This window comes from Crotalus tigris, unplaced genomic scaffold (genome assembly GCF_016545835.1).
Source record: "Crotalus tigris isolate CLP2741 ecotype Arizona unplaced genomic scaffold, ASM1654583v1 scf7180000018396.560290, whole genome shotgun sequence".
Classification (NCBI taxonomy): domain Eukaryota; kingdom Metazoa; phylum Chordata; class Lepidosauria; order Squamata; family Viperidae; genus Crotalus; species Crotalus tigris.
This window is the reverse complement of record NW_024096980.1, coordinates 251,726-276,684: the sequence shown is the minus strand read 5'-3', so window position 1 is coordinate 276,684 and position 24,959 is coordinate 251,726. Positions and strand designations below refer to the sequence as shown.

Here is a 24,959-nt window from a genome sequence, read left to right as displayed (position 1 = left end):
TTGTTAAGTGAGACATCTGTTAAATGAGTTTTGCCCCATTTTACAGTCTTTCTTGCCACAGTTGTTAAGTGAATCACTGGAGTTGATAAGTTAGTAATAGTTGTTAAATTAATCTGGCTTCCCCATTTATTTTGCTTGTTGAAAGCAAAAGGTGCCCCAAGGTTCATACTTATGACCTTGGGGCACAGCAACGGTCATAAGTATGAACCAGCTACCAAGCATCTGAATTCTGATCCCATGACCATGGGGCTGCTGCAAAGGTCATGTAAAAAATGGACATAAGTCACTTTTTCAGTGCCTTTGTAATTTTGAATGGTCACTAAATGAACTGTTATAAGTCGAGGACTTCCTGTAATCATAATAAACTAGAGAAATATGCTGATTGTAGACAGGTAAATTGCCAGATGAGATCAAGTCAAATACTAGATCATGTGCACGCCAAAGTCAATAAATCCTGGATTCACTCTGGTCCTAAAGGCCACAGAGTAATTTTATTGGCTACAGGGCTATTTAGATTCAGATTGCTCCTTTTGTGTGAATCTCCTTGAATGATCTTGGACTGCTTAGTTTGCATAATCAACAGTTGTCAGAAACTAATAAAGCAGTAAAAATAGTTTTAAACAGAGCTTTGAAAACAGTTTAATAGGCATGTGAAATATTTTACTGAACAAGCACATTGTTGGAGCTTTGTTTCCCACTATCATGTTTCTCCTGTCTACCATAGGTGAAAATGGAATGATACGCCAATATAAGGACCAGAGACTTCTTATACCATCTTTAATTCTGTGAAAATTGGCATCTACTCTAAGTCAGATCTTGACTACATCCTAGTTTGGTAGGATGTAGGTAAGATCCAATTTTAGAAAGCCGAGAAGATGCATAATGTTTCAACTTTACTTGTCTTTCAATGGTTCTTAGGGAAATTAAATGAAAAACCCCAGAGGCCTCATTCAAGTGTAGAATATGCAGCCCATATTCTCATATGCATGAGACAACATTAATACACATGAGCCCATCTACCTGTGGATCCATCTTTCTAGATTGGTCCTCATCATGCAATCATGGTAGAAAACCATGTTTAGAATTTAAGTGTCATCTTGATATTTTGGAAGGTATTTATGATTGAGAAGGAAAACAATTAAAATATGGTTATTAATTATATTTATATTTTGCCAGGAGTGGGTAAAATTGATATATTCAAGCTTGGTATGTATTCAGTTGTTTTTGCTATGTTATGAAAATAATTTGAAAAGATTAATTGGCAGATTGTGCATCTTGCTGAAATGAAATTTTGATATAGAAGTCCAGAATCATAATGAGTATTCTTATGATCCAACCAGTTACACTGTGCTTTCCCAACATTTAATCGACTTGAAAAGGGCAACTCTTAATTAGTTTCATACCTGATTGAAGATCATGGCAAAATGCTTCTTAACTTTGATGGATCTGTGTGTACACTCAATATTATGTACTGTATTCTCTTTCTTCTCCTGCTTCTTTCCCTCTTCTTTAATAGATTGGATACACACAACTTCTCAACCACCAACCCAAAGGAGCTTACCAGCTATAGCCTGTGTTCAATCACAGTTGGCCAATAAAGAATAGTCTAGTCTAGTCTAGTCTAGTCCTATTTCTGTTTCTATTTCTATTTCTTTCTGTTTCTATTATTTTCATTCCTTTCCATTGCATCTTGTGATCATCATCATCTTCTTTCTAGAATTTTTCATCCTAACACAGTGTTGCCCATTGTGATATTCTAGGGGAACAGAAGTTTAGTTATTAGGAGAGGATTACTAGAGCGATAGCAAGAATGGGAAGTCTCAAAAAGCAGCCATGGCTGACTCAGAAGGATGTATTAGGCTTGAGGGTTACACATTTGGAAGACTTTCTGAATATCCCATCTGACAAATATATTAATCATCTTTTAAAACCTGGTTTTATGAAAATGAATATATGACAACACAGTCTTTCTGAATTTCTCTCCAAAATTTGTTTGTAAAAAACATTTATAAGAGTATGCCGTTGCAAAAGTTAAACAAAGAAAAGTGCATCTGGTTGAATCATAGTATAAATACAACCACTTTTGAAAAGTTTCTGATTGTGCATGGATACAGTATGATCTGTAGATTTGGTAGTTGGTGAAATTTAACACAAGGACCACCGAGTAGTGGCTTGGATTCAAAGGTGTCTTTTATGAAGCAGAAAGTCACTTCTGTTTATGGAATTTTTCCATTATTCTTCAGAAACAAGAAAGGTCATCCAGGGACATTCGTCGATTTATGATTTTTTGTTCTGGGTGTAACTATTTTAATATCTCTTGTACATGTGCAGAGCAAGCCCATTTTACAAAGCATCCAAGCTGTATCTGAATTAATTGAGAGCCCTCTACTAGAATGGAGAGATTCCCAGCAGCAAATGCTTGCAGTTAACTACTTTCAGAAGCCCTATTTACATTTCAAAGCTCACACAATATTTTTTTCTTTTGCACTGGCCTGTATAGAGCAATATTTCAGTCACTATGCACCATTGAATGATCCCATGTAATAGCGTGGAGGTCTTCCCTATTTTAAAAAGCATCCCATATGTAGTAAGATTATGATACCTCAAGACATCATGAGAGAAGACCAAAGTCTCACATGATCCTATGTAAGTGGTCTTTTTAAAAAATTGAATTGGGGGATAGTGCTCTGTGGATGCCATCTAGTGGCATCACAGAGGCCTGGTTTCACATTGCCAGCTCCTGTTTGAAGCTGAGATTGAAAAGCTGCAAGGGAGAGGTTTCAATACAGATAATCCTCAGCTTACGACCACAATTGAACCCAACAATTATGTTGCTAAGTGAGGTATTTGTTAATTGAATTGTGCCCCGTTTGATGACCTTTCTTGCCACAGTTGTTACGTGCTGTTAAGTTAGTAACATGGTGGTTAAGTGAATCTGGCTTCCCCATTGACTTTGCTTGTCAGAAGGTTGGAAAAGAGGATCACATGACTCTGGGACACTGTGGTTGTCATAAAGATGAGTCAGTTGCCAATCATCTGAATTTTGATCACATAACCACAGGGATGCTATAGTGATCATAAGTGAGAAAAATGATCAAAGATCACTTTTTTCAGTGTCCTTGTAACTTTGAATATCGCTAAGTAAACTATTTAAGTCCAGGTCTACCTGGATTTTTTTTTTCTGTTCCAATTATTTTGGACCATGTTTTTCCATATGGAAATATACACCCTTCCCCCATGGGCACAACATAAATAAAAAATATTTTGTCCACAACGATGCAGCTTTAGTCTTTAATGCTTGCTTTGTCACATGTAACCCTAAGCTTGGGAGGACAACATAAAGGGGTAAAAGCAATTCACTTGCATATCTTTGGATCCAACCCATGCTCAGGATAATCAGAATTATTTCACAGAAAGTAAGAATAGTGAGAATGGTCACAGCACTCATTAACTTTGAAATCAAACTCAATGGCTAAACAAATTTCATTTCTAAATTGTTAATTGATTCTTTTTCATGAACTGAGAACTTAAAATGCAGTGAATTATATTTGTAATTCAAAGGGTCTTCTCCCCTTCCTCCCCACCCCTTTAAATAGCATTCATGTAATGGCAAAGTTCTTGATTATAAGTAAAACTGAAGCTGAATGTGTAATTTGAACTTCAAAAAAGGTTATTTCAATAGAACTAGATGTGGGATGCCCTAGATATAATTTCAACAAAGCATTTGAAAAGTATATAATTACCCAGATAGTTAAGCCTGGACTTGTTGACATAACAATTAAATGGATTCAAAAGCCCTCATTGATGACTCTTTTTCAAACAGGAGGTGAGATGCAGAAGGTTCACTCTCACAATTTGTGCTAATCAAATATTTTTATTAAGGAATGGTTGATGAGCCAAAGGGGAAGATTGTCAAGTCTGCAGATGACATAAAGTTAGGTGGGGATAGCTAGAAGATAGAAATGACATTCAAAAACATCTTCATAGGTTAGAGCAATAGGTAAAAATTAACACAATTAAATTTTACAGAGACAAATGCAATGTCACACATTTAGGAAACTGAAACAAAATGCACCTGTATAAAATGAGGAGTATCTAGCTTGGTAAAAACAGTATGAAAAAGAATTTGACTACATGGTTGATTACAAAGGAACATTAGTTAATAGTATATTGAGACTGCAAAAAAGGTATATGTTTATTATTTACGACATTTATTTGTTGCTCATCTCATATCCAACAACTCTGGACAACTTACAGCATAGTTACCAATTCCAATTTATTATTTATTGGCCGTTGAATAATGTATCTAGTAAGATTATTGTATTTTGTTTTGTTTTTTCTCAGCTCCCGGTGCTGCTCTTACCTATAGACTCTAAGCAGTTTACAAACATCTCAATGTATTCATAAATTAATTTATTAATATTAGTAATTATTAAAATTAAACAGCAATATTCCAATGGCAGTAGTCATTCTTTTTTTCCTCTGGACAATTTAAAAAGGATACATACAAGCTGTAAAAGTTCAGAGAAGGGCAACAGAGTTGGAGGTTTTTAAGAAGAGGTTGGACAACCATTTGTATGAAATGTTACAGGGTTTCCTGTTTCAGCAGGAGTGTGGACTAGAAGACCTCCAAGGTATTTTCCAGCTCTGTTATTCTGATAATCTGGGAACTAGAAAGCAATTTCTGTAAAGAGAGATTGAAACATATGGGCAAGTTTTACCTTAAGAAGTAAATTCTCTCTACAAATACTTGCGAAAGAAAAAGGTCAGCACCATTCTCTGTTCTTCTGGAGCTCAGGAGTCAAAAAATGGGATATAAGTTATGGGGAGGCAGACTCTAACTATATGTTAGGAAGTTTCCAATAGTTTGAGTATTTGATGATGGAATCAGTTACTCAATGAAATAGCGAGATTCCCTTCATTGGATGCATCCAGGCAGAGGCTAGACAGGTCTTTGGTTTGGATGCTTTTATCTGGATTCCTACACCAAGCAAGAGGCTGAAGTGAATGACTTAAACCAGGGGTCTTCAAACTTGGCCCTTTTATGACTTGTGGACTTCAACTCCCAGAATTCCTCAGCCAGGCACACTGGCTGAGGAATTCTGGGATTGAAGCCCACAAGTCATAAAAGGGCCAAATTTGAAGACCCCTGACTTAAACTAAAGAACATTTGAAGAACCAAACAAAGAGGAAAAAAAGCAATTGCTGATATTCTGATGCAAAAAAATAGACAGGATAAGCCACAAAGGACAAGAAATGATGTCAAGACACTATTGCACAACCTATTATTGCACAACTATGTTAGTAATTTATATCTGAGAAGGAGTAATCTGGTATTCTGGAAGAAATGAGCTTGTGAAGCCCTAAGCCTAAAATAATTTTATGCTATATAGTATTAAATGAGAACCGTGGAAAGGGTGAAGAAAGTAGCAATGAACATTAGGACTCTGATATCAAAATGGGTGTCATCTTGGAGTTCTAAGTAAGAACTGTGGAAATGCTCTCTTTAGGACTGAATGAGGGTTCCTGTACGCATTTGGTTTTGTCCATTTTATTAGATTTAAATTGTAGACTCTCCTAGGGAAGTTCATGAATTGGACTGTAGGACATTAATTGTTTGATTCAAATAGTGATTTAGAAGAAAAATATTACATTGAGAATTGATCTTTGTTGTTGTTAATTGCGAAGTCGTGTCCGACCCGTCGCGACCCCATGGACAATGTTCCTCCAGGTCTTCCTGTCCTCTACCATCTTCTGGAGTCCATTTAAATTCACACCTACTGCTTCAGTGACTTCATCCAGCCATCTCATTCTCTGTCGTCCCCTTCTTCTATTGCCCTCAATCTTTCCCACATTAGGCTCTTCTCCAGTGAATCCTTCCTTCTCATTAGGTGGCCAAAGTACTTGAGTTTCAACTTCAGGATCTGGCCTTCTAAAGAGCAGTCGGGGTTGATCTCTTCTAGGACTGACCGGTTTGAACGCCTTGCAGTCCAAGGGACTCGCAGGAGTCTTCTCCAGCACCATAGTTCAAAGGCCTCAATTCTTTTGCGCTCAGCCTTTCTTATGGTCCAACTTTCACAGCCATACATTGCAACTGGGAAAACCATGGCCTGGACTATACGCACTTTTGTTGGCAGGGTGATGTCTCTGCTTTTTAGAATGCTGTCTAGATTTGCCATAGCTTTCCTCCCCAGGAGCAAGCGTCTTTTAATTTCTTGGCTGCAGTCCCCATCTGAGGTGATCTTGGAGCCCAGAAAAATAAAATCTGTCACTACCTCCATTTCTTCCCCATCTATTTGCCAGGAATTGAGAGGGCCGGATGCCATGATTTTGGTTTTCTTAATGTTGAGTTTCAAGCCAACTTTTGCACTCTCCTTCTTCACCCGCATCAAGAGGCTCTTTAGTTCCTCTTCACTTTCTGCCATTAGAGTGGTATCATCTGCATATCTTAGGTTGTTGATATTTCTCCCGGCAATCTTAATTCCAACTTTTGATTCATCTAGCCCTGCCTTTCTCATGATGTGCTCTGCATATAAGTTAAATAGGCAGGGCGACAGTATACAGCCTTGCTGGACTCCTTTTCCAATTTTGAACCAATCAGTGGTTCCGTGTTCGGTTCTCACTGTTGCTTCTTGACCCGCATATAGGTTTCTCAGGAGACAAATGAGATGGTCTGGTACTCCCATCTCTTTAAGAACTTGCCACAATTTGTTGTGATCCACACAATCAAAGGCTTTTGCATAGTCAATGAAGCAGAAGTAGATGTTTTTCTTCTGGAACTCCCTAGCTTTCTCCATGATCCAGCGTATGTTGGCAATTTGATCTCTAGTTCCTCTGCCTCTTCGAAATCCTGCCTGTACTTCTGGTAGTTCTCGATCCACATACTGCTGGAGTCTAGCTTGTAGGATTTTAAGCATAACTTTACTAGCATGTGAAATGAGTGCAATGGTGCGATAGTTTGAACATTCTTTGGCATTGCCTTTCTTTGGAATTGGAATGTAAACTGACCTTTTCCAATCCTGTGGCCACTGTTGAGTTTTCCAAATTTGCTGGCAAATTGAGTGTAGCACTTTTACTGCATCGTCTTTTAAGATTTTGAATAGCTCAGCTGGAATACTGTCACCTCCACTAGCTTTGTTGTTGCTCAGATTTTCTAAGGCCCATTTCACTTCACATTCTAGGATGTCTGGTTCGAGGTCAGTGACCATCTCATTGTGGTTATCTGGGACGTTAAGCTCATTCTTGTATAGTTCTTCTGTGTAGTTTTGCCATCTCTTCTTAATCTCTTCTGCCTCTGTTAGGTCTCTGCCATTTTGGTCCTTTATCATGCCCATCTTTGCATGAAACGTTCCCTTCATATCTCCAATTTTCTTGAAGAGATCTCTGGTCCTCCCTATTCTGTTGTTTTCTTCTATTTCTTTGCACTGTTCATTTAAGAAGGTATTCTTATCTCTTCTAGCTATTCTCTGGAATTCTGTATTCAATTGGGTGTATCTTTCTCTTTCTCCTTTGCCTTTCGCTTCCCTTCTTTCCTCAGCTATTTGCAAAGCTTCCTCAGACAGCCATTTTGCTTTCTTGCATTTCTTTTTCTTTGGGATGGTTTTAGTTGCTACCTCTTGTACAATGTTGCGAACTTCCATCCATAGTTTTTCAGGCACTCTTGTCTATCAGATCCAGTTCCTTAAATCTATTTGTCACCTCTACTGTATATTCATCAGGAATATGATTTAGTTCATACCTGAGTGGCCTAGTGCTTTTCCCTACTTTTTTCAATTTAAGCCTAAATTTTGCAACGAGAAGCTCATGATCTGAGCCACAGTCAGCTCCTGGTCTTGTTTTTACTGACTGTATAAGCTTCTCCATCTTTGGCTGCAGAGCACATAGTCAATCTGATTTCTATGTTGACCGTCTGGTGATGTCCATGTGTAGAGCCGTCTCTTGGGTTGTTGGAAAAGAGTGTTTGTTATGACCATCGTATTCTCTTGACAAAATTCTATTAGCCTGTGCCCTGCTTCATTTTGTACTCCAAGGCCAAACTTGTCTGTTATTCCGGTTATCTTTTGGCTTCCTACCTTAGCATTCCAATCCCCCATGATGATAAGGACATCATTTTTTGGTGTTAATTCTATAAGGTGCTGTAGGGCTTCATAGAACCGGTCAATTTCATCCTCTTCAGCACCAGTGGTTGGGGCATAGATTTGGACTATTGTGATATTGAATGGTTTGCCTTGGATTCGAATTGAGATCATTCTGTCATTTTGGGGATTGTATCCCAGTATTGCTTTTCCTATTCTTTTATTGACTATGAAGGCTACTCCATTTCTTCTGAGGGATTCTTGCCCACAGTAGTATACCTGATGGTCATCTGAGTTAAATTCACCCATTCCTGTCCATTTTAGTTCGCTGATTCCTAAGATGTCGATGTTCAGTCTTGTCATCTCTTTTTTGACTACGTCTAGCTTGCCTTGATTCATGGATCTTACATTCCAGGTTCCTATGGAGAAAAAATCTTTACAGCATCGGACTTTCCTTTCACCACCAGATATATCCACAGCTGAGCGTCCTTTCGGCTTTGGCCCAGTCGCTTCATTCTTTCTGGCACTACTAGTACTAGCCCTCTGCTCTTCCCCAGTAGCATATTGGACACCTTCCGACCTGAGGGGCTCATCTTCCAGCGTCATATCTTTTTTCCTTTTAGTACTGTCCATGGGGTTTTCATGGCAAAGATACTGGAGTGGTTTGCCATTTCCTTCTCCAGTGGATCACATTTTGTCAGAACTCTCTGCTATAACCTGTCCGTCTTGGGTGGCCCTGCACGGCATAGCTTATAGCTTCATTGAGTTACGCAAGCCCCTTCGCCACGACAAGGCAGTAATCCATAAAGGGGAATTGATCTTTACAGCCAACTAAAATTAAAGAAATGATTCAACACAGGTCTGTTCAAAAAGAAGAAGATAGAGCAATTCCTAGTATTAAAGACAAGCAGGTCAGAAATAAATATAATATATAAAATTAAATGAGAGTAGCCAACTATTAAAATCAAATCTGAATGATGTGATTTTCAGTCTGAAACTCATAACTACTAGATATTTAGCTTTACAAAGAGTACTGAGTGAATAATGCCCTTCAAGTGAAATTATTGTATTAAAATTAAATGGTCTTCCTTCAAAGTATTTATACAAAGGATACTTTGTGAAAGGGGAAGAGACATTTTGCTCTAATTTTGCTCTAGTTTCTCCTACATATATCTTTTTAAAAAAAAAATATTTTATTGGTTTTTCAATTTTTAAGAAAAAGTACTCATGACACACCATGGTGTTTGGGTAATCAGGCATCCCAAAGTAAAAACATAAATAAACAACTCAACTCAATACATTCACTGTCTCCTCTCTATTTCCCTCAAATAACATAATATGTTTAAAATATTCCATTTCTAAATTAAATTTATATTACTACTAAACCTGTTTTAAAACTTTATCAGTTTACAATTACCAAAATCAAATTTCACTTTAACTCAACAAGTTATCAATTCAGGTATCCCTTCCAGATATATTCTAGTTCTTAATTTCTCTCATCCCTCCTTTTATCACCAATCTCATTTATTTCTTCTTCCATTACACAATAGCTATCTTAATTAAAAAATAATATTAATTCACTTTTTCAATTCCAATACATAATTTTCATCAAAATAAATCTGTTATTCCAAAAAGTATGCTTAATCTATTTAAAATATCTTTTCTAAAAATCACCCTCACATATATATATATGTTTAATTTTTTCTTGCTTCTAACTCTAAGTCATAATCCTTAAAACAAACCATAAATCAAAAATTGCCTTTAAATCCATTACACAATTTTAAATTTCTCTTTTCAGTCTAATACTGGTTTTTTTCCTGTGCCAAGCAGGTTTCCATAGGGACGCTTCCCTTTCAGCCAGTAGATCTGTCTTTGTTGCTTGCAGTAGCCTTTGCAATAATAGCAATCCCATCCTCTGCATTAGACGTCTGTATCTCTCCTCCTTGAAGGGTCGTTGCTTTATAGTTTGAAGTCTCAGTCTTTGTTTCTTCAGTTCCTCTAAGTTACAGATGCTCTCTTCCTTGAAGCGTCGTTGCTTTGTAGTTTGAAATCTCAGTTTTGCTTCTTCTGTTCCTCAAAATTGCAGATGGAAGGTTTGTAAGATAGAATAAGTTCCTCTTTTATCTCTGTTGATTCCTCTTCTAATATATTTTGATTTATACCATAGTCAGATATAGCCTGGATGTCCATTTGAACATTTGAAGTGAAATCCCTAGATCTTAGTTCTGTAGTAAACTTTTTCATTGTAGCACATATTTCTGCAGTAGCCTCATAGATTTTTTCCAATATAAGTGTACAGTTTAAATGTGACTGAGGTTTCTCCATTTTGATAGTAATTAAAAAGAGTCTCTTTTTTCTTTTTTGTGGAGGCTATATTTAATATAATTTAGGCAATATCCACCCCCACAGTTCCCACAGTTACCGAGCTTATTTTTCCTCTTCAAAAGTATTTTGAAGGTCAGCTATCTTCAAACCAAGTAACCAGAGGCTGCAGTATTAAATTTTCACCACTAGATGTCCTCAGTAAGTTAAAAATATCTTTTCCAAACGCCATTTCCCTTTTTCTATCTTTTAAAGTATAATGTGAAAAAGAAATAATCTTCCAGCATAGGATGATAGTACAGTTCTTAGAAAAAGAGAAAAGAACAGAATTTTTTTTTTCTGTATCCCAAAAAATATAAAAGTAAATATAGTCTTTAGAATTTTGTTCTATTTTTATAGAACACCTTTCTTCCCCCAAAAAATGTAGAAGCTGCCTTTTCAAGCCAGGGAAGGCTCTTTCAGATAGCAAAAACAAAATAGAATAGAGAGAATAACAAAGAAAAGTCTCACCTGGATTCACCACGGGGGTTCTTACAGCTTAGATATTCTTTGACTTGCAGTTTGAAGCAGCAAGGTGATCCGCCATTTTACTGGCCAATCTTCTTCTCCGTCGGCCCTCAGAGATGGCTCGGACAGCTGAGGGAACCACCACTCCTCAGCAGCCGAGCAGAGCCTCCTCGACAGAAGTCGCACCCTCCAGGGCGACTTTGGACCCGCATAAGGATCTGCCAGCGGAGGGAAAGCTAGCCGACGAGGAGAGAACTCTCCCCGTACGACTAGAGACGCCGCGAACCGGAACCAGAAGTCTCCTACATACATCTTGAGATCCTTAATTTCTCATAGAAAAGAGAAAAATATATGCTACTAAATTCTAAGAATACTATAGGTAGTTTGTAACTATGTTGTTAGAAAATAAGGAGATAAGCACAAAAACCAAGTGTTTAACTGTTCAGAGAGCCTACTGTTAAGAATATCCTTTTCTAGGGATTTCAAATGAAATACAGCCAATTTTCCTCCAATTTTAAAATTAATTTTATTGAATTTATTTTTTTTCTGCACAGATGGTGTTATTAACCTGAGCATACCGATTGTACTTCCAATCTCTACTGAAGACAAGAAACGTCTGGAAGGGTGCAGCGCATTCACCCTGGAGTTCAATGGGCGGAGGGTGGCAATCCTTAAAAATCCAGAGTTTTTTGAACACAGGAAGGAAGAGCGTTGTGCTCGTGTTTGGGGAACCACCTGCGCGAAGCATCCACATGTAAAAGTGAGCACAAATCAGTTCTATTTTTGCCTCCAGAAATATGAATAAATTATCTCATTCAGAGGCATCTGGGACTGGATCAAGATGGCAGCTGCAACCATCTGATTGAAGGCCCATCCTTTTTCACATGCAAGGATGGGCTTTGACTGTGCTATTACAGCAGCCTATCCAAAGGGTTACATTATGGCAATGGGACCAAAATTTGTTAATCTGAGACTTTCGTTGTTCATCCAAGCGATTTCATCAGTCAATATAAATTAAAAAATAAAATAAAAAGTTGGTATGGCAAGAGTTGGTATATTCCAATGACTTTTTGCCTGTCTAATTTTTTATTTTGTCTGTTGAAATTGCTTGGATGAGTAATGAAATATGTATCAGATTAACAAATTTTGGTCCCATTGCCATGATTTAATTTTTTAGATACTTTTGTCCTGGATGATTGAGTCTTCATTGACACATTACAGCAGCCATCTTAACTTTTTGACAATACCTTTGGCTATGGATGCCCTTAGTGTACTGTGATGCTTTTCACTACATTCCATTGTTACTGAAAGTATTCAGTATGAATGAAGGTTAAGTCCGTACTGTGAAAAGTTTAGAATATTAAGAATTCTTGGCTATAGGAATGCACTCCAAACCATGGAATGTACTATCCCCTCATTTTTTTCTGCTTTTAGACAGAATGTCACTATCTAACCTGACTAGCTTGCTCAGAGCTTTATCTATTTAAAGAATAAAGAATTAAAAAGAATTCCAACTGGGTGGGGATGTCCAGGAAGAGAGCCTTCTCTGTCGTTCTCCCACTCTTCTGGCCTTCTGGAAAGGAGTGAAAACATTGGCTTTTCAGGCTTGCTTGGGGAGCGCAGAGAAGCATGCAGCCGTGGGGCTGGTTAGCGCTCTGAAATCCCTCCTTTCGGCTTTCAATTAATTTTTAAAAATGTTTTTATCATTTCTGTCCTTTTTAAATTTTAACTTTTATATATTGATTTTATGTTTTAATATTTTATTGTATACTGCCCCAAGTCTCGCTGTGAGGGAGATGGGCAATTCTAAAATGTGATAATAAACAAATACATTTCTTATTCTGATCTGGGGCTAGAACATGTTGCTGATGTGCATAAAATGAGGGCAAATAGACAAAGTTCTAGTACAGGGATCTTCAAACTTGATCCTTTTATGACTTGTGGACTTCAACTCCCAGAATTCCTCAGCCACGCACACTGGCTGAGGAATTCTGGGAGTTGAAGTCCACAAGTCATAAAAGGGCCAAGTTTGAAGATCCCTGTTCTAGTAGGTAACAGCAAGCTGTTGTTATCTTCAGTTTCCAATCTAAGAATGTGTAGAGTATTTAATATCGTCAAGAACTATGATTCATACTAAATCCTTCTCCTACAGGTAGTTCTCGCCGTACGACCATAATTAACCCCAAAATTTCTGTTGCTAAGCAAGACATTTGTTAAGAGAATTTTGCCTCATTTTATGAATTTTCTTTCCATAGTTGTTAAGTGAATCACTGCAGTTGTTAAGTTAGTAACATGGTTGTTAAATGAATCTCACTTCCCCTTTGCTTGTAAGAGGTTGCAAAAGGTGATCACATGACCCTGGGGCACTGCAACTATCATAAATATGAGCCAGTTGCCAAGTGTTCAAATTGTGGGGTAGCTTCAAGTCACTTTTTTCAGGGTCATAACTTCCAATCATCACTAAGCAAATGGTTGTAAATCAAGGACTACCTGTATTTGTGCACATTTCAGATGTTTTTCATCCTATCATCTGTCGCTCAACTTGGTTTATTAACTTTAAGTACAGATTTTCCACTTACCCATCTTGTTCCAGCTAAAAAAGAAGGAAAACCAATATTTGTATACCTTGATGATCTTATATTTTTACTTGCCAATTGGCTACCTCTGCCCACTTGTTAAGTTAGTATATTATTTCATTTCCTGTGCCAATAGACCTTCACAAGGTTTACAAAAATTAATATGCAATAATCTAAAACAATATATTAGAACCATATAAAAGGATATTCATTTAAAAGATGTGTGGGAGAAAACAAATACCACAGATTTGTCCATGCAGTATTTCTATAAGGAATGCTTGGATAAAGACAAAAGTTTTCAACTGATACTAAAAGTTGTAATAATAGGTGCCTCACAAATTCAAGGAGAGCATTCACAAACAATTTGAACACTTGGCAACTGGCTCATATTTATGATAGTTGCAGTGCCCCAGGGTCATGCAATCCCAGAATAGCTCCCTTCAGCTTTTGGGACACATACAAAGATGGTTTCAGAAATCATCCATCTCTTTATTGCAGGATCCAATCTAAGGTTTAGTCTTCTGAGCTTTCAGATTTGTGCTGGAGCCCACCCACAGGGAATTTCTCTCTAGAAGAATGTGATGCTTTGTGTGCTATGTCTATGAAATCAGCTATGTCTTTATTGATGAAAGTAGTCTGTCAGCTCACATACTTTCTCTACAGTAGCAGCATGAAGAATCTTAACCATGGTTTGATCACAGTCTTTATTTAGGCATTTTAAATAGTAATATCTACAAAATGGTTATTTCTCCTTACTTTAGATCTGAGGTAGAGGAATCTAGGGGAATCCAGATGTTGTCTGACCATAACTTCTAGTACCAAATTAACATAGCCTGGGATACAGATATGGGAATTGAAGTCCTGTAACCTCTGGAATGTTATAAGCTTTACATAGAGGCTGAATTATTATATTTGAATATCAGTTCTAATTCCTGGTAATAACTTTTGATAGATGGTGATGGAGAGTGGAGACTGGCTCGCTGGTGGTGATCTCCTTGTACTAGAGAGAATAAAATGGAATGATGGACTAGACCAATATCGCTTGACTCCATTGGAGCTGAGGGAGAAGTTTAGAGAGATGAATGCAGGTAATTCTTTGTATCAGTAAAGCTCTGCTTGGCACGGCCCTTTCCAGTTAATGTGTCCTGATTCTCCCAGTGCCATGTTCCTTATATTTCAGATGCAGTTTTTGCTTTCCAACTACGTAATCCAGTGCACAACGGACATGCTCTACTAATGCAGGATACTAAACGACGGCTGCTAGAAAGGGGCTATAAGCATCCAGTGTTACTCCTGCATCCTCTTGGTGGATGGACCAAGGATGATGATGTGCCCTTGGACTGGCGCATGAAGCAGCATGCTGCAGTGCTAGAAGAACATGTCTTGGATCCCAAATCCACTGTTGTTGCAATTTTCCCTTCTCCCATGTTGTATGCTGGCCCAACAGAGGTATGGAGTTTAGTTCCCTGAACATTATTATTTTTTTTAATATTGTTCTGGTTTTGTTTTTTTTAACAAGTAGTAGGAAAAGAATGAAAAGAGCCACCAAAGTGGGAAAGAAATAAGCGAGAAACCACAGCCATATTTTACTCTCTTTCCTAGTTAATATTTTAAAATGTATTTCTAGGAATTTTCTCTCATTTAAGACCATCAATCAAGAGTCATTAATCTATGATGGATCTTCAAACTAGGCCCTTTTATGACTTGTGGACTTCAACTCCCAGAATTCCTCAGCCAGTGTGCCTGATCTATGACAACTTCAGAACAGACATGGTTGGGGAAATAACAGAAAGCCATGGGTGTGCCACCCCATCTTGGTACATTCCTTTCTAATGTCTGAGTTTCATGACATGATAGAAGTTTCCAAAGAGATTAAAAAGGGGGATTTCTGATATCAGATCTCTTATTACGGTATTAAAATGTTTTAAATGCATGAAATAGTATGAATGTGAATGAATCTGCTTGAGAGTAAATCTCCTTATGTTTGTTGAGGCCTCCAAGTAAATGGGTATAAAACTGTAGCCTGATACCTTGAAACACCCAGCCACCCACGTTTTCATAGCATTCTGTTCATTCTTGTGGCAGGTCCAGTGGCATTGTAGGTCTCGAATGATTGCTGGTGCCAATTTCTACATTGTGGGTCGAGATCCCGCAGGTATGCCTCATCCAGAGACCAAGAAAGATCTGTATGAACCCACACAAGGTGGAAAGGTGCTTAGTATGGCTCCAGGACTAACTTCGGTGGAAATAATTCCCTTTCGAGTAGCTGCATACAACAAAGTACAAAAAGCGATGGCTTTCTATGATCCAGACAGGTAAGTAATAATAGTCAATTACAACTCCATAGTTAGCATTTTCTCACATTAGCTATGTCCTCATTGGTGTCTAACCATTGGAATCAAGATGCCATTACATCCTCTCTTTTTTTTCTTCTGTGTTTATATTAATTTGACTTCATTTCATCCCCAGCATAGGACTGGCTTCAGTATCCTTAGTTTTAAACTAGTATTGTCCTCAATAGTCAGACTAGAGCAACTTCAAGATATGTAAAATTTGTTACGCTTTATTATATTTTACTTCAAAAAAGTGGTCAAGAGATATGGTGAGTGACTGAGACCAGATGCAATACATAGGTATAAGGACAGAAATTTAACCATCTCATATAGCTATCTGCCAACTCAAGAATGTATACCCAGCACAATATTTTTCCATTGGGAAAATAGTCTTGGTGGATATTTGACAACTTCCTTAGGCAAATATAATTATTTACATTATGAGAGTCAGGAATAAACTGGTGCCTTCCAGATGTTTTCTATTTCAACTCCTATTATCTCCAAGAATTATAATTATGAACATCATAATTTATTGGAGACTAATTCTTGTATTTTGTTTGCTATTTGCTGAATACAAAGAGTCATTTCGTATTGGCCACATTCACAGATCATGATGGACACAATGGACATTACGGTGCAGGAGAATTAGGGCCAATTTTAGGTGTATCTACTTTTAATGGACCACTGTTTCTTGTGTGAACTGAACAGGGAACTGAACAATTTTTACAAACTGTAGTTTGACATTGGCTTCATTAAAATTATTCATCTCACTTCTTTTGGCCATGTCACATGGGGGAATTCACTGAAGAAAGCAATTATGTTTGGAAGAGTTAGGGGTAAAAGAAACCAGGCCTTCAAAGAATACAGTGACTGCATACTATCAAAACTGACACCAACCAGAGCATAGAAAAACTCAAAGAAATAGTACAAGATCAGAAGATATGGAGACACCTGGCCCATAGAATCACCAAGAATCAGACTTGACTGAACCAATATCATCATCGTCATCAAATGGATCAAAGTTTGCATTAATTCTTGTATGTTCCTTTACATGAGGCACTAAACCAGGTTTAATTAAAAGTTTCCAGACTTTTCCTTTGATCAAATGGGAGAAAATAGGAAATTAGTCAAGACTGGCATCTTAACGCATGACAATAATGGTGAAAATTGCTTTCCTATCTTGACTTAATCCTAATTTGAACTGTGGTTCACAGTGTACATATTCATTGCCCTATTCAGGATTCAATTTGGAAAATTAGAAAATGAGATTTTTTTAAAAAAAGAAAAAGATATGCGATGATATGTATTAAATGCCACTAGACAAGCACAGGAACCTGTGACTCTCCAGAGATTATATTTTACAACATCTGAAGGATAAATATCCCACTTCTGTTATAGAGAAAAATGTGGTAAATGTAATATACTGACTTGGGATGCATTTTTTGCTTCTGAATATTCCAAATGTGTTCTTTTCCAAAAAGGAACTGGACTTTTTTGGTGTTTTCTTTGAAAATGTTTCGGTTCTTAAACAAGAAGTTGAAGAACTGAAGAAGCTTCTTGGATGAGAAGCAAAACGTTTTCAAAGAAAATACCGAGAATCCAGTTCCTTTTTGGAGGGAAAAAAAACACATTTGGGTCAGCCATAACCTGGATGATTGAGAACCTCCATAGACATTTGCTTCTGAATAGTCTTTAAAAATTTGATCTCTGGGATGATCATCGCAGAGCAATGAAATGTTATGTGTTGTTCAGACGAGGCAGCAACATGAATTGCTATTTGTACCTGTGAATGATTACTCTTCAATAATATGTAAAAAATAGCATCCGTGTCAGATCAATTTGAATGTACAGAAAGTGAACTAGGATTAGGAAAATGCAGCCTTTTGGGTACTGTTTTCGGTGTTGCAATATGCTTGCCCTATCTTCATGTTTCCTATTTGTTCATATTTGTTTGAGGGACACCAGGGTTCTTCTTGACCATAACCACCCTCTCATGAGACAGATGGGATCAATTTTTCAGGTACCCCTAGGCTAGCATAACTAGGTGTATTTTGCATGAGACAGTATGGTGAATTCAGAGCACTTTCAAATGATAGAGAACTCCAGAGGTGAAAAAGGAGTTGCATTCAAGGTACAAAATTCTACTAGAACAGCGGCCCCCAATCTTTCTGACTTGGTGGCCTGGCCTGAGGATGTGGTGGGGGAAGGGGATGGTTTTGTGTGAATGACAGGTGCATGAGCGTGAGCATGTACAGCTGCATTTGTGTGACCGGACTTTCTTGTGCAAGTGCAAGCACCTGCCACTTGTTCAAGTGGAGCTATGTGCGCTCGCCCGCTGATTGCATGGTCTGTCTCTGAACGTAATAATGGGTTGCGGCCCGGGGATTGGGGATGTTCTGTCCCAGCCTACGTGAGTACTTCCTCAACCACTTACTCATGAGGAGAAACCCCTCTTCATGGAACCAGGCAGAACCTGCAAGAAAAACAAAACCCCTTTTATTTTTACACACCTGACTCAATATCTAAGACTTCAGAGGCAAGCAATACAATCAACAAAAACATGAATCCTCAGCATGAACGGTTGCCTTTGGAAACCAGCACCTCCCACACCTGTCCTCTTTATAGTCCAGCTGAGGTGTGGCTTCCTAATGACTTTTCCTTTGCCTCTGGAGCTGCCCCACTCTTTCCTCTGTCTTGCTTGCTTCTCTTCTCTGTGCATCCGCGATTGGCCCCAGCTGTTCCCCATCATCGCCCAACTCAGACTCCCAAAATCACTGTAGAGGGGCAGGGCTCCTCGTCTGACTGTGAGTCTTGATGCTTCTCAGAGCCTTCCTCTGACTCCAGTGTCATTCCCGGCCCCTCCTCATCTGTGTCCGCAGACTCAGCTCCCGGATCCACTGGCTGGTGATCTCTATACTAGAAGACATCATCATATTTATATATACAGAAGCAGATGTCATGAAATCTAATACATTAGATTACAGTGAAAGCACCATATCTTTTGCCTGGCATTGAATGTAGTAGGTTGAGAGGTTAAACGTTAATTTTAAGGCAAGTCAAGATCTACAGCATAGGGATGTAAAAGGATGCTTGTAATACTCCCAAGAGTATCTCTGCCCCTCCCTGTTTCTTTTGTTGCCTTTTTTCCTGAAACAAATAAAATTAAAGGACCCAGTTAGAAAAATCCAGTTTGAATGTAAAGGTGTCCTCAACCTTGGCAACTTGGACTTCAACTCCCAGAATTCCTCAGCCAGCAAAGCTGCTAAGGTTGAGGACCCCTGCTTTAGAAGTCTAGTAACTGATGGTTAACATTCTATTCTATTTTATTTTATTCTTCACCAGGCACAGTGAATTTGACTTCATTTCTGGCACACGCATGAGGAAGTTGGCTCGTGAAGGTGAAAATCCCCCTGATGGATTCATGGCGCTGAAAGCATGGAAGGTGTTGATAGAATACTACACATCGATGGGAAAAAACAATTAATTACGCTGTCTCTGTCAAAGTGCCTTTATTTTAAATATGAGCTTTTTTAATTGATGAATATGCTATGATGTATCATCTAGTTTCGAATCTTTTGGTTGCTGGGCATTTTCTTTCTGGGCCATACAATGGTTCTGGACCAGCTTTTGTCATTTTTAGAGCTTAAATAGGCAATTTCTTCTTAATTTCCAAGGAATGCCATCAAACAAGTTTTTACCATACACATCAACAAGTAAGATCAAAATGAGTTCAAAGCCATAGGGATCCAGCTCTGACAGCCTTTGCCAAAAAAATATTGACACTATGCAACTATGCAAATTATCACATTAGAGCATGTGATTCTTTCTTAATGCTATAAATTGCCCCCCTAGAAAGAAGCAGGGGATAAACTAGTATTTTCCCATTGTGGTTTTTTTGGTCTCCACCAAAACCTTCATCTACTGTTGGGATGAAGAGGGAGGATTTCATGGTATGTCATTTTTTAAGATGGTGATGATAATGAAGATGAAAAGGAGTTGGTATAATCAGCGTTTCCTAACAGAGAATTCTATGGCAGTTTTCTCTTAAAAAGAGGTCACAAAGCTGTGCTGGTTCTGAAAAATTCTTTACAAATTACCTTTTGGTCAACTTGGATCAAGAAATGCACCTTTCTCATCCTTGACATCAATTTTCTTTTTAGCCTTAACCAAATTCTTTCATAAAGGACATTCGCAAGCATTTTCCCCTCAACTGGGTGCTAATAACATCATTACAGGCTAAATGATTTTCACAGCTCCGGTCATATCTTCCAAGGTAGACCAGACTAGGAAACCAAAGTCATGTAGGCCACTACTACTTTATTTTAAAGATATAGTAATAGAATCTTACAAGTCTGAATACATTTCCTCCCTCCCTCTCTTTATCCTTGGGAGAACTAGAGAGGGTCTTGCCTGAAACTTTTTTCAGGTTACATTTCAGCCCCCTTCTTTTATTTGACTATTGTCTTGGTAGTGGCTCCTCTATCTCTCCCCCAAGGCCATTTTCTTTCCACACCATGATCGCCTTAGCTTATCCTTCGGAACAGCTGACTTTAGAGAAGATTTTCTGAGAGACATGGATTCATTCCTAATCATCTTCTAGGATGTCTGTAGAAAGGGGTGTCAAAAAAGTCATGACAGCTACAATGCTGTCCTACCCCCTTTTTACTGACTCCATTTATCCAATGATAAACTCTGAATTATCTTAGATGAGCAGATCCAATGAAAGTGTCTTAGAGAAAGAAATTGTTAGCAACTGGTTTCAAGGACTGATTCACGTACACGATAGCTGATAGTTTTGTATGCTTTTGTAACATCCTGTCTTATCATCATCTAAAAGAGGCATTTAAAACTAGGGGAAAAATTCCAGGGTCACCATAAGGCAACTTGAATCTTGGAGTAAATACTTAAGGGAAAGGTGAATGCATGTGCAGGACACAACCCTTTTCCCCCTAGGAAAGCTTTTTGCATTTTATATATTGAATCATCACGATTCCTGTATTTTTAATTCTTTTCTTCTTGGCAAGGAGCAAATAAGCACAAGCATTATCATGATTGATGAATCCCAAATTATGGAGATCTGTTCCAGAATCTGCTCATAGGAGTAGAAAACTTGTTTTAGTCGTATTCCCCCCATATAATTGGTTCAGTCAGAATTAACTGGTACATTCCTTTTGCATCTTAATACTTCAGTCATGGATGCTAAATGCAGTTTAACACAGTATACCCTTCTGATATTTTATTGCTTTTTAAAAAAATATCAGCTCCTTTTGCTATTGTGCTGCAATACTTAGTGTGCTGTTCAGTGGCAAGGAGAATGAATATTGTACAAATCAGAATAGCCCCATCATGAAAATCACTGAGAAGAGACGATCTGTCTCGGAAGCTTTACATACACTAGTATTTTCCCATCACCTTAGTCTGAGATGGCCCTGCTTTTTGAGTATATACCTAGTGCTGTTGTACCACTGGACACACAGCTGCTTGGCTCTGAAATCCACATCCAAAATCAAGGGTTATTTAAAACTCAGCATAAAACAGCTGCCCTCTGCTCTGTATGATATACCAGGCAACTCCAGCTGCTACCTGTACTTTCACAATTGGGGAATTGTTGCATTAAATGTCTTCAGTGTATTATTTATTTTTGTAAGCTTTGTAAAGGACATCTTTATTTGAAAACACAATTCAAGGCACTCTAAAATTTCAAATCAGTATAACATCAGGCCAAACATATTAACTATAGAACTGGAAAGAAAAAAATGATGGAATTTAAAATATATTAATTGGAAATCCACAAACACTCTGAAACTTTTATCTGCCTGTCTGGCCATCCACTCATCCATCCATCCTTCTTTTGGGTATAACTATTCATACTGTTAGAATTTCTTCCTATTGTGACCCCCCCAAGATGAAAAACTGATTCAGACCATGGATTATAGAGCCTAAAATGGATTGTGGTCATCATTTGGGCATTTGTATTAACTACAGGTATGCTAAGTTTTTTTTTCTTTTATGATTTGGATTTTTCACTATTCGTGTCCAGGAATAGCTAACTCATTTTCATGGTGCAATTATGCAACAAAGTCATTTTTATAATCTAAATACAAATATTTGAAAATGCTTTTTAAAACATTGCTAGCATTAATAGTTTTTGAATCTTTGGGACCAAGAGAATGAAACGGGTTTCCTTTATTTTATTTTTTTGTCAGTTGAATGCAGTAGGTAAGCAGTATCCATCTGCAAATTGCATTGAACAGAAGACAGATAGCCAGTATAAATGATAGAAGGTTCCAGCATTGCTGGCTAATCTACATTAGCCATAAGCCCTTCTAAACTAAAGTTTTGGAAGGGAGCTTGAAGGTAAACGTTTTCTTGCCACTGTAATCTAAATGTTTATAGTGCCAATATTTTTCCAAGTTTTTAATCTTATGGAACTATAGAGTCCAAATAAATATGTTGTATGTGCCTTTACCTTTCTACAAAAATACATCCTATATTTTATAGCATATTTATTACAAACCCCAAAACTGACATGTGTGCCTTAACTGTTGCATCACTTGACAAAAATATCTTCTCATTTTGGCCTTCCATTATTAAAATTCATTATGGTGACAATAAATATTTTGTTGTTTGAATGTTTCTGCCTTTCACTTGTGTGCAGGTAGTAAAGCCCAAAACTGACACCTGCTTGTCATCTGTAGTAATGTCCTCAAATTGCATCAAATGCTATGCTACAGAAAGTCTAGTATGTACAATAGTTCTACATACGTTTAGTAAAGTTTTATCCAAAAAAAAATGTCATCAGTAGGTCTATCAGGAAAATGAATATTCATTTTGTATAAAGAGCAAAAGAGATTCAGATGCTCTTGTTAGAAAAGCAGGAGAAAATCAGTGATTCTTTACAAATTGAGCTAATATGTACAGGTAGTCCTCGACCTACAACAGTTCACTTAGTGACCAAAGTTATAACAGCTCTAAAAAAAGTGAATTGGGACCATTTTCCATACTTAAAGCCATTGCAGCATTCCCCACGGTCACGCAACCAAAATCCGGATTCTTGGCAACTCATTTATATTTAGGACAGTCAGTTTCCTGGGGTCACATGATCAGCTTCTGTGACCTTCTGACCAGCAAAGTCAACGGGGAAGAGATTCACTTAACAATAATTTAATCACTGCAATTATTCACTTAACTGTGATGAGAAAGGTCGTAAAATAGGGCAAAACTCACTTAGCAACATAAATTTTGGGCTCAATTGTGGTGTAAGTCAAGGAATGCCTGTACCTGAAAGCCAGTTTGATTTAGTGGTTAAAGACATTGGGCCAGAAACCAGGAGACCGTAAACTCTAGACCTACCTGTGGGACAAGGCCAGCCGAAGGCATCTTGGAATCATCACTCGCAGCCCTAGTTTTGTAAGGGTAAGCCACTTCCAAAACTGCAGAGGCTTGTCCAAGGAATCATTAGGAAAGGGACAGAGTGTGTGTGTCTGTGATGAGACTAGTTATTGTGGGTGTTAAAGTCTAGGAGATTTCAGGTTAGGGAAAGATGTCTTAGACCAATTTAGCTCTCATAATCTTGAATTAAACTAATTCTAGTCTTAGCCAGCATGGCTAAAATGAGATGATTGGAGTTGCAATCCAGTACCTGAAAGCCAGCAGAATCCCCATTTCTCTCCTAGATAGAAAAAAAAACAACATACTGCCTTCAACAAAACATTTTCTCAGAAAATAAATGAACACTGAAACTGAATCATAAATAGGCTAATTTTTTTAATTCATTTACATTTAGCCACTCCAGTGAGAATACATGTATGTACGTGATCCTTAAAACCATGTGGAAAAACAGAAAAAAACACGTTTAAAATGATTTGCCATGATCATGTCACATTTATTGCTTCATTCCCTAAGTTAATCAAGCTCAGCCTTGGGTTTTCAAGTTTAAGAAAGGAACTCTTACATATCCCTATGCCCATTACTGTATTATTTTACACAGCAGTTGTGCTCTTTTATGTCAGTGGAGCTCTGGATGCTGGTAATGACAATAAAGAACAAACATATCTAATGACAAAGCTCGTTGCTTGGATTTCAGTCTCAAAACTCTTGGTAGACTATTTTACTCTCATGAGTAAAATAGGATGACATATAAACCTGACACAACCATAACACTGTACAGACCACAACTACAGACCTTGTGTCCATGACAGAACAGTGAACAGCCCACTCCCACTTCAAAATCACAAGAAACAGGAGCCGCCACAGAGAAATCATGTATGCTTAATATTAGCAGATCTATTATCTCCAACTTTCAAAGTAGTTGCACGCATTGGGCTTTCACTTGGAGCTCTAACAGCATATTAACTACAAGATGGAAGAAAACGGTAGGCAACTCTTCTTTCACAATATGAAGAGTGCTGGTCAAGCCAATGATGGGACTTGAATTTAATTTTAGAACAGTACACAAGAAAAACTCTCAACTCTATATTATGAATTGTTTGTAACTTCAAAAGTCATCTTGATTACACAAAGAATCGACATTTAGTAAATGCTTATCTGAATGTCAGAAGAGCTAAAAGTATAATGAATAATTACAAAGAAAGTACCATAATGGCATTAACATGGCTCCATTATAAAGTAAGGCGCTCTGCTGAAATCACAGCTCTTTAAAAAAGGAAGTAAGTCAATACTGGGAAGCTTCTGTTTTATTTGGTACAATTCTTCCAAAAACCTTCTGCATCCATTCTATCTTACTTTAGAAACATCCCTCAACCCTTGGAAAAATTTTGTAGGGGGAGCAAAGGAGAGAAGAAACTTTCCATGAATTTTATCCTATAAACAAGCCCCTATTTTTTTGTTTGTTTCAAAAATAATATACTAATATTTTCATCTGGAAATCAAATAATTTTATACGGCAAACACTGGGCTGTTGAATATGCAAATTTATGAAGATGCCAAAAAACTGTTATTTTTGGTGCTACGGACTCTGGAAATCATAAATAAAATTGTTCCTTTGAAGGAACTTTCAGTGAGAATTCCCATCACCACAATCAGACCATAACTATTAAGAACAAAAAGATAATTTCTATTCCTGACAATTAGGACCTCTGAATATTAGAAAAACTGCTCTTTAATCTATAAATGCTGATAAATAT

At 37.6% G+C, this 24,959-nt stretch overlaps 1 protein-coding gene across 3 annotated transcripts in view; it reads left to right on the top strand.

Moving 5' to 3' along the window:
• The window catches only part of PAPSS2 (3'-phosphoadenosine 5'-phosphosulfate synthase 2), a 66,031-nt gene extending 43,586 nt beyond the window's left edge, over positions 1-22,445 (top strand). For 2 of the 3 annotated variants that reach the window (XM_039352006.1, XM_039352005.1), the window contains exons 8-13: positions 1,177-1,206; positions 11,459-11,664; positions 14,433-14,568; positions 14,661-14,929; positions 15,566-15,795; positions 19,156-22,445. In XM_039352006.1, coding sequence (XP_039207940.1) covers positions 1,177-1,206; positions 11,459-11,664; positions 14,433-14,568; positions 14,661-14,929; positions 15,566-15,795; positions 19,156-19,297 — 1,013 coding nt within the window. In that variant the 3' untranslated portion in view covers positions 19,298-22,445. The remainder of the gene's footprint in view (positions 1-1,176; positions 1,207-11,458; positions 11,665-14,432; positions 14,569-14,660; positions 14,930-15,565; positions 15,796-19,155) is intronic. The other variant, XM_039352007.1, reaches the window with a different exon arrangement.
• The last annotated feature ends 2,514 nt before the right edge of the window (positions 22,446-24,959 follow it).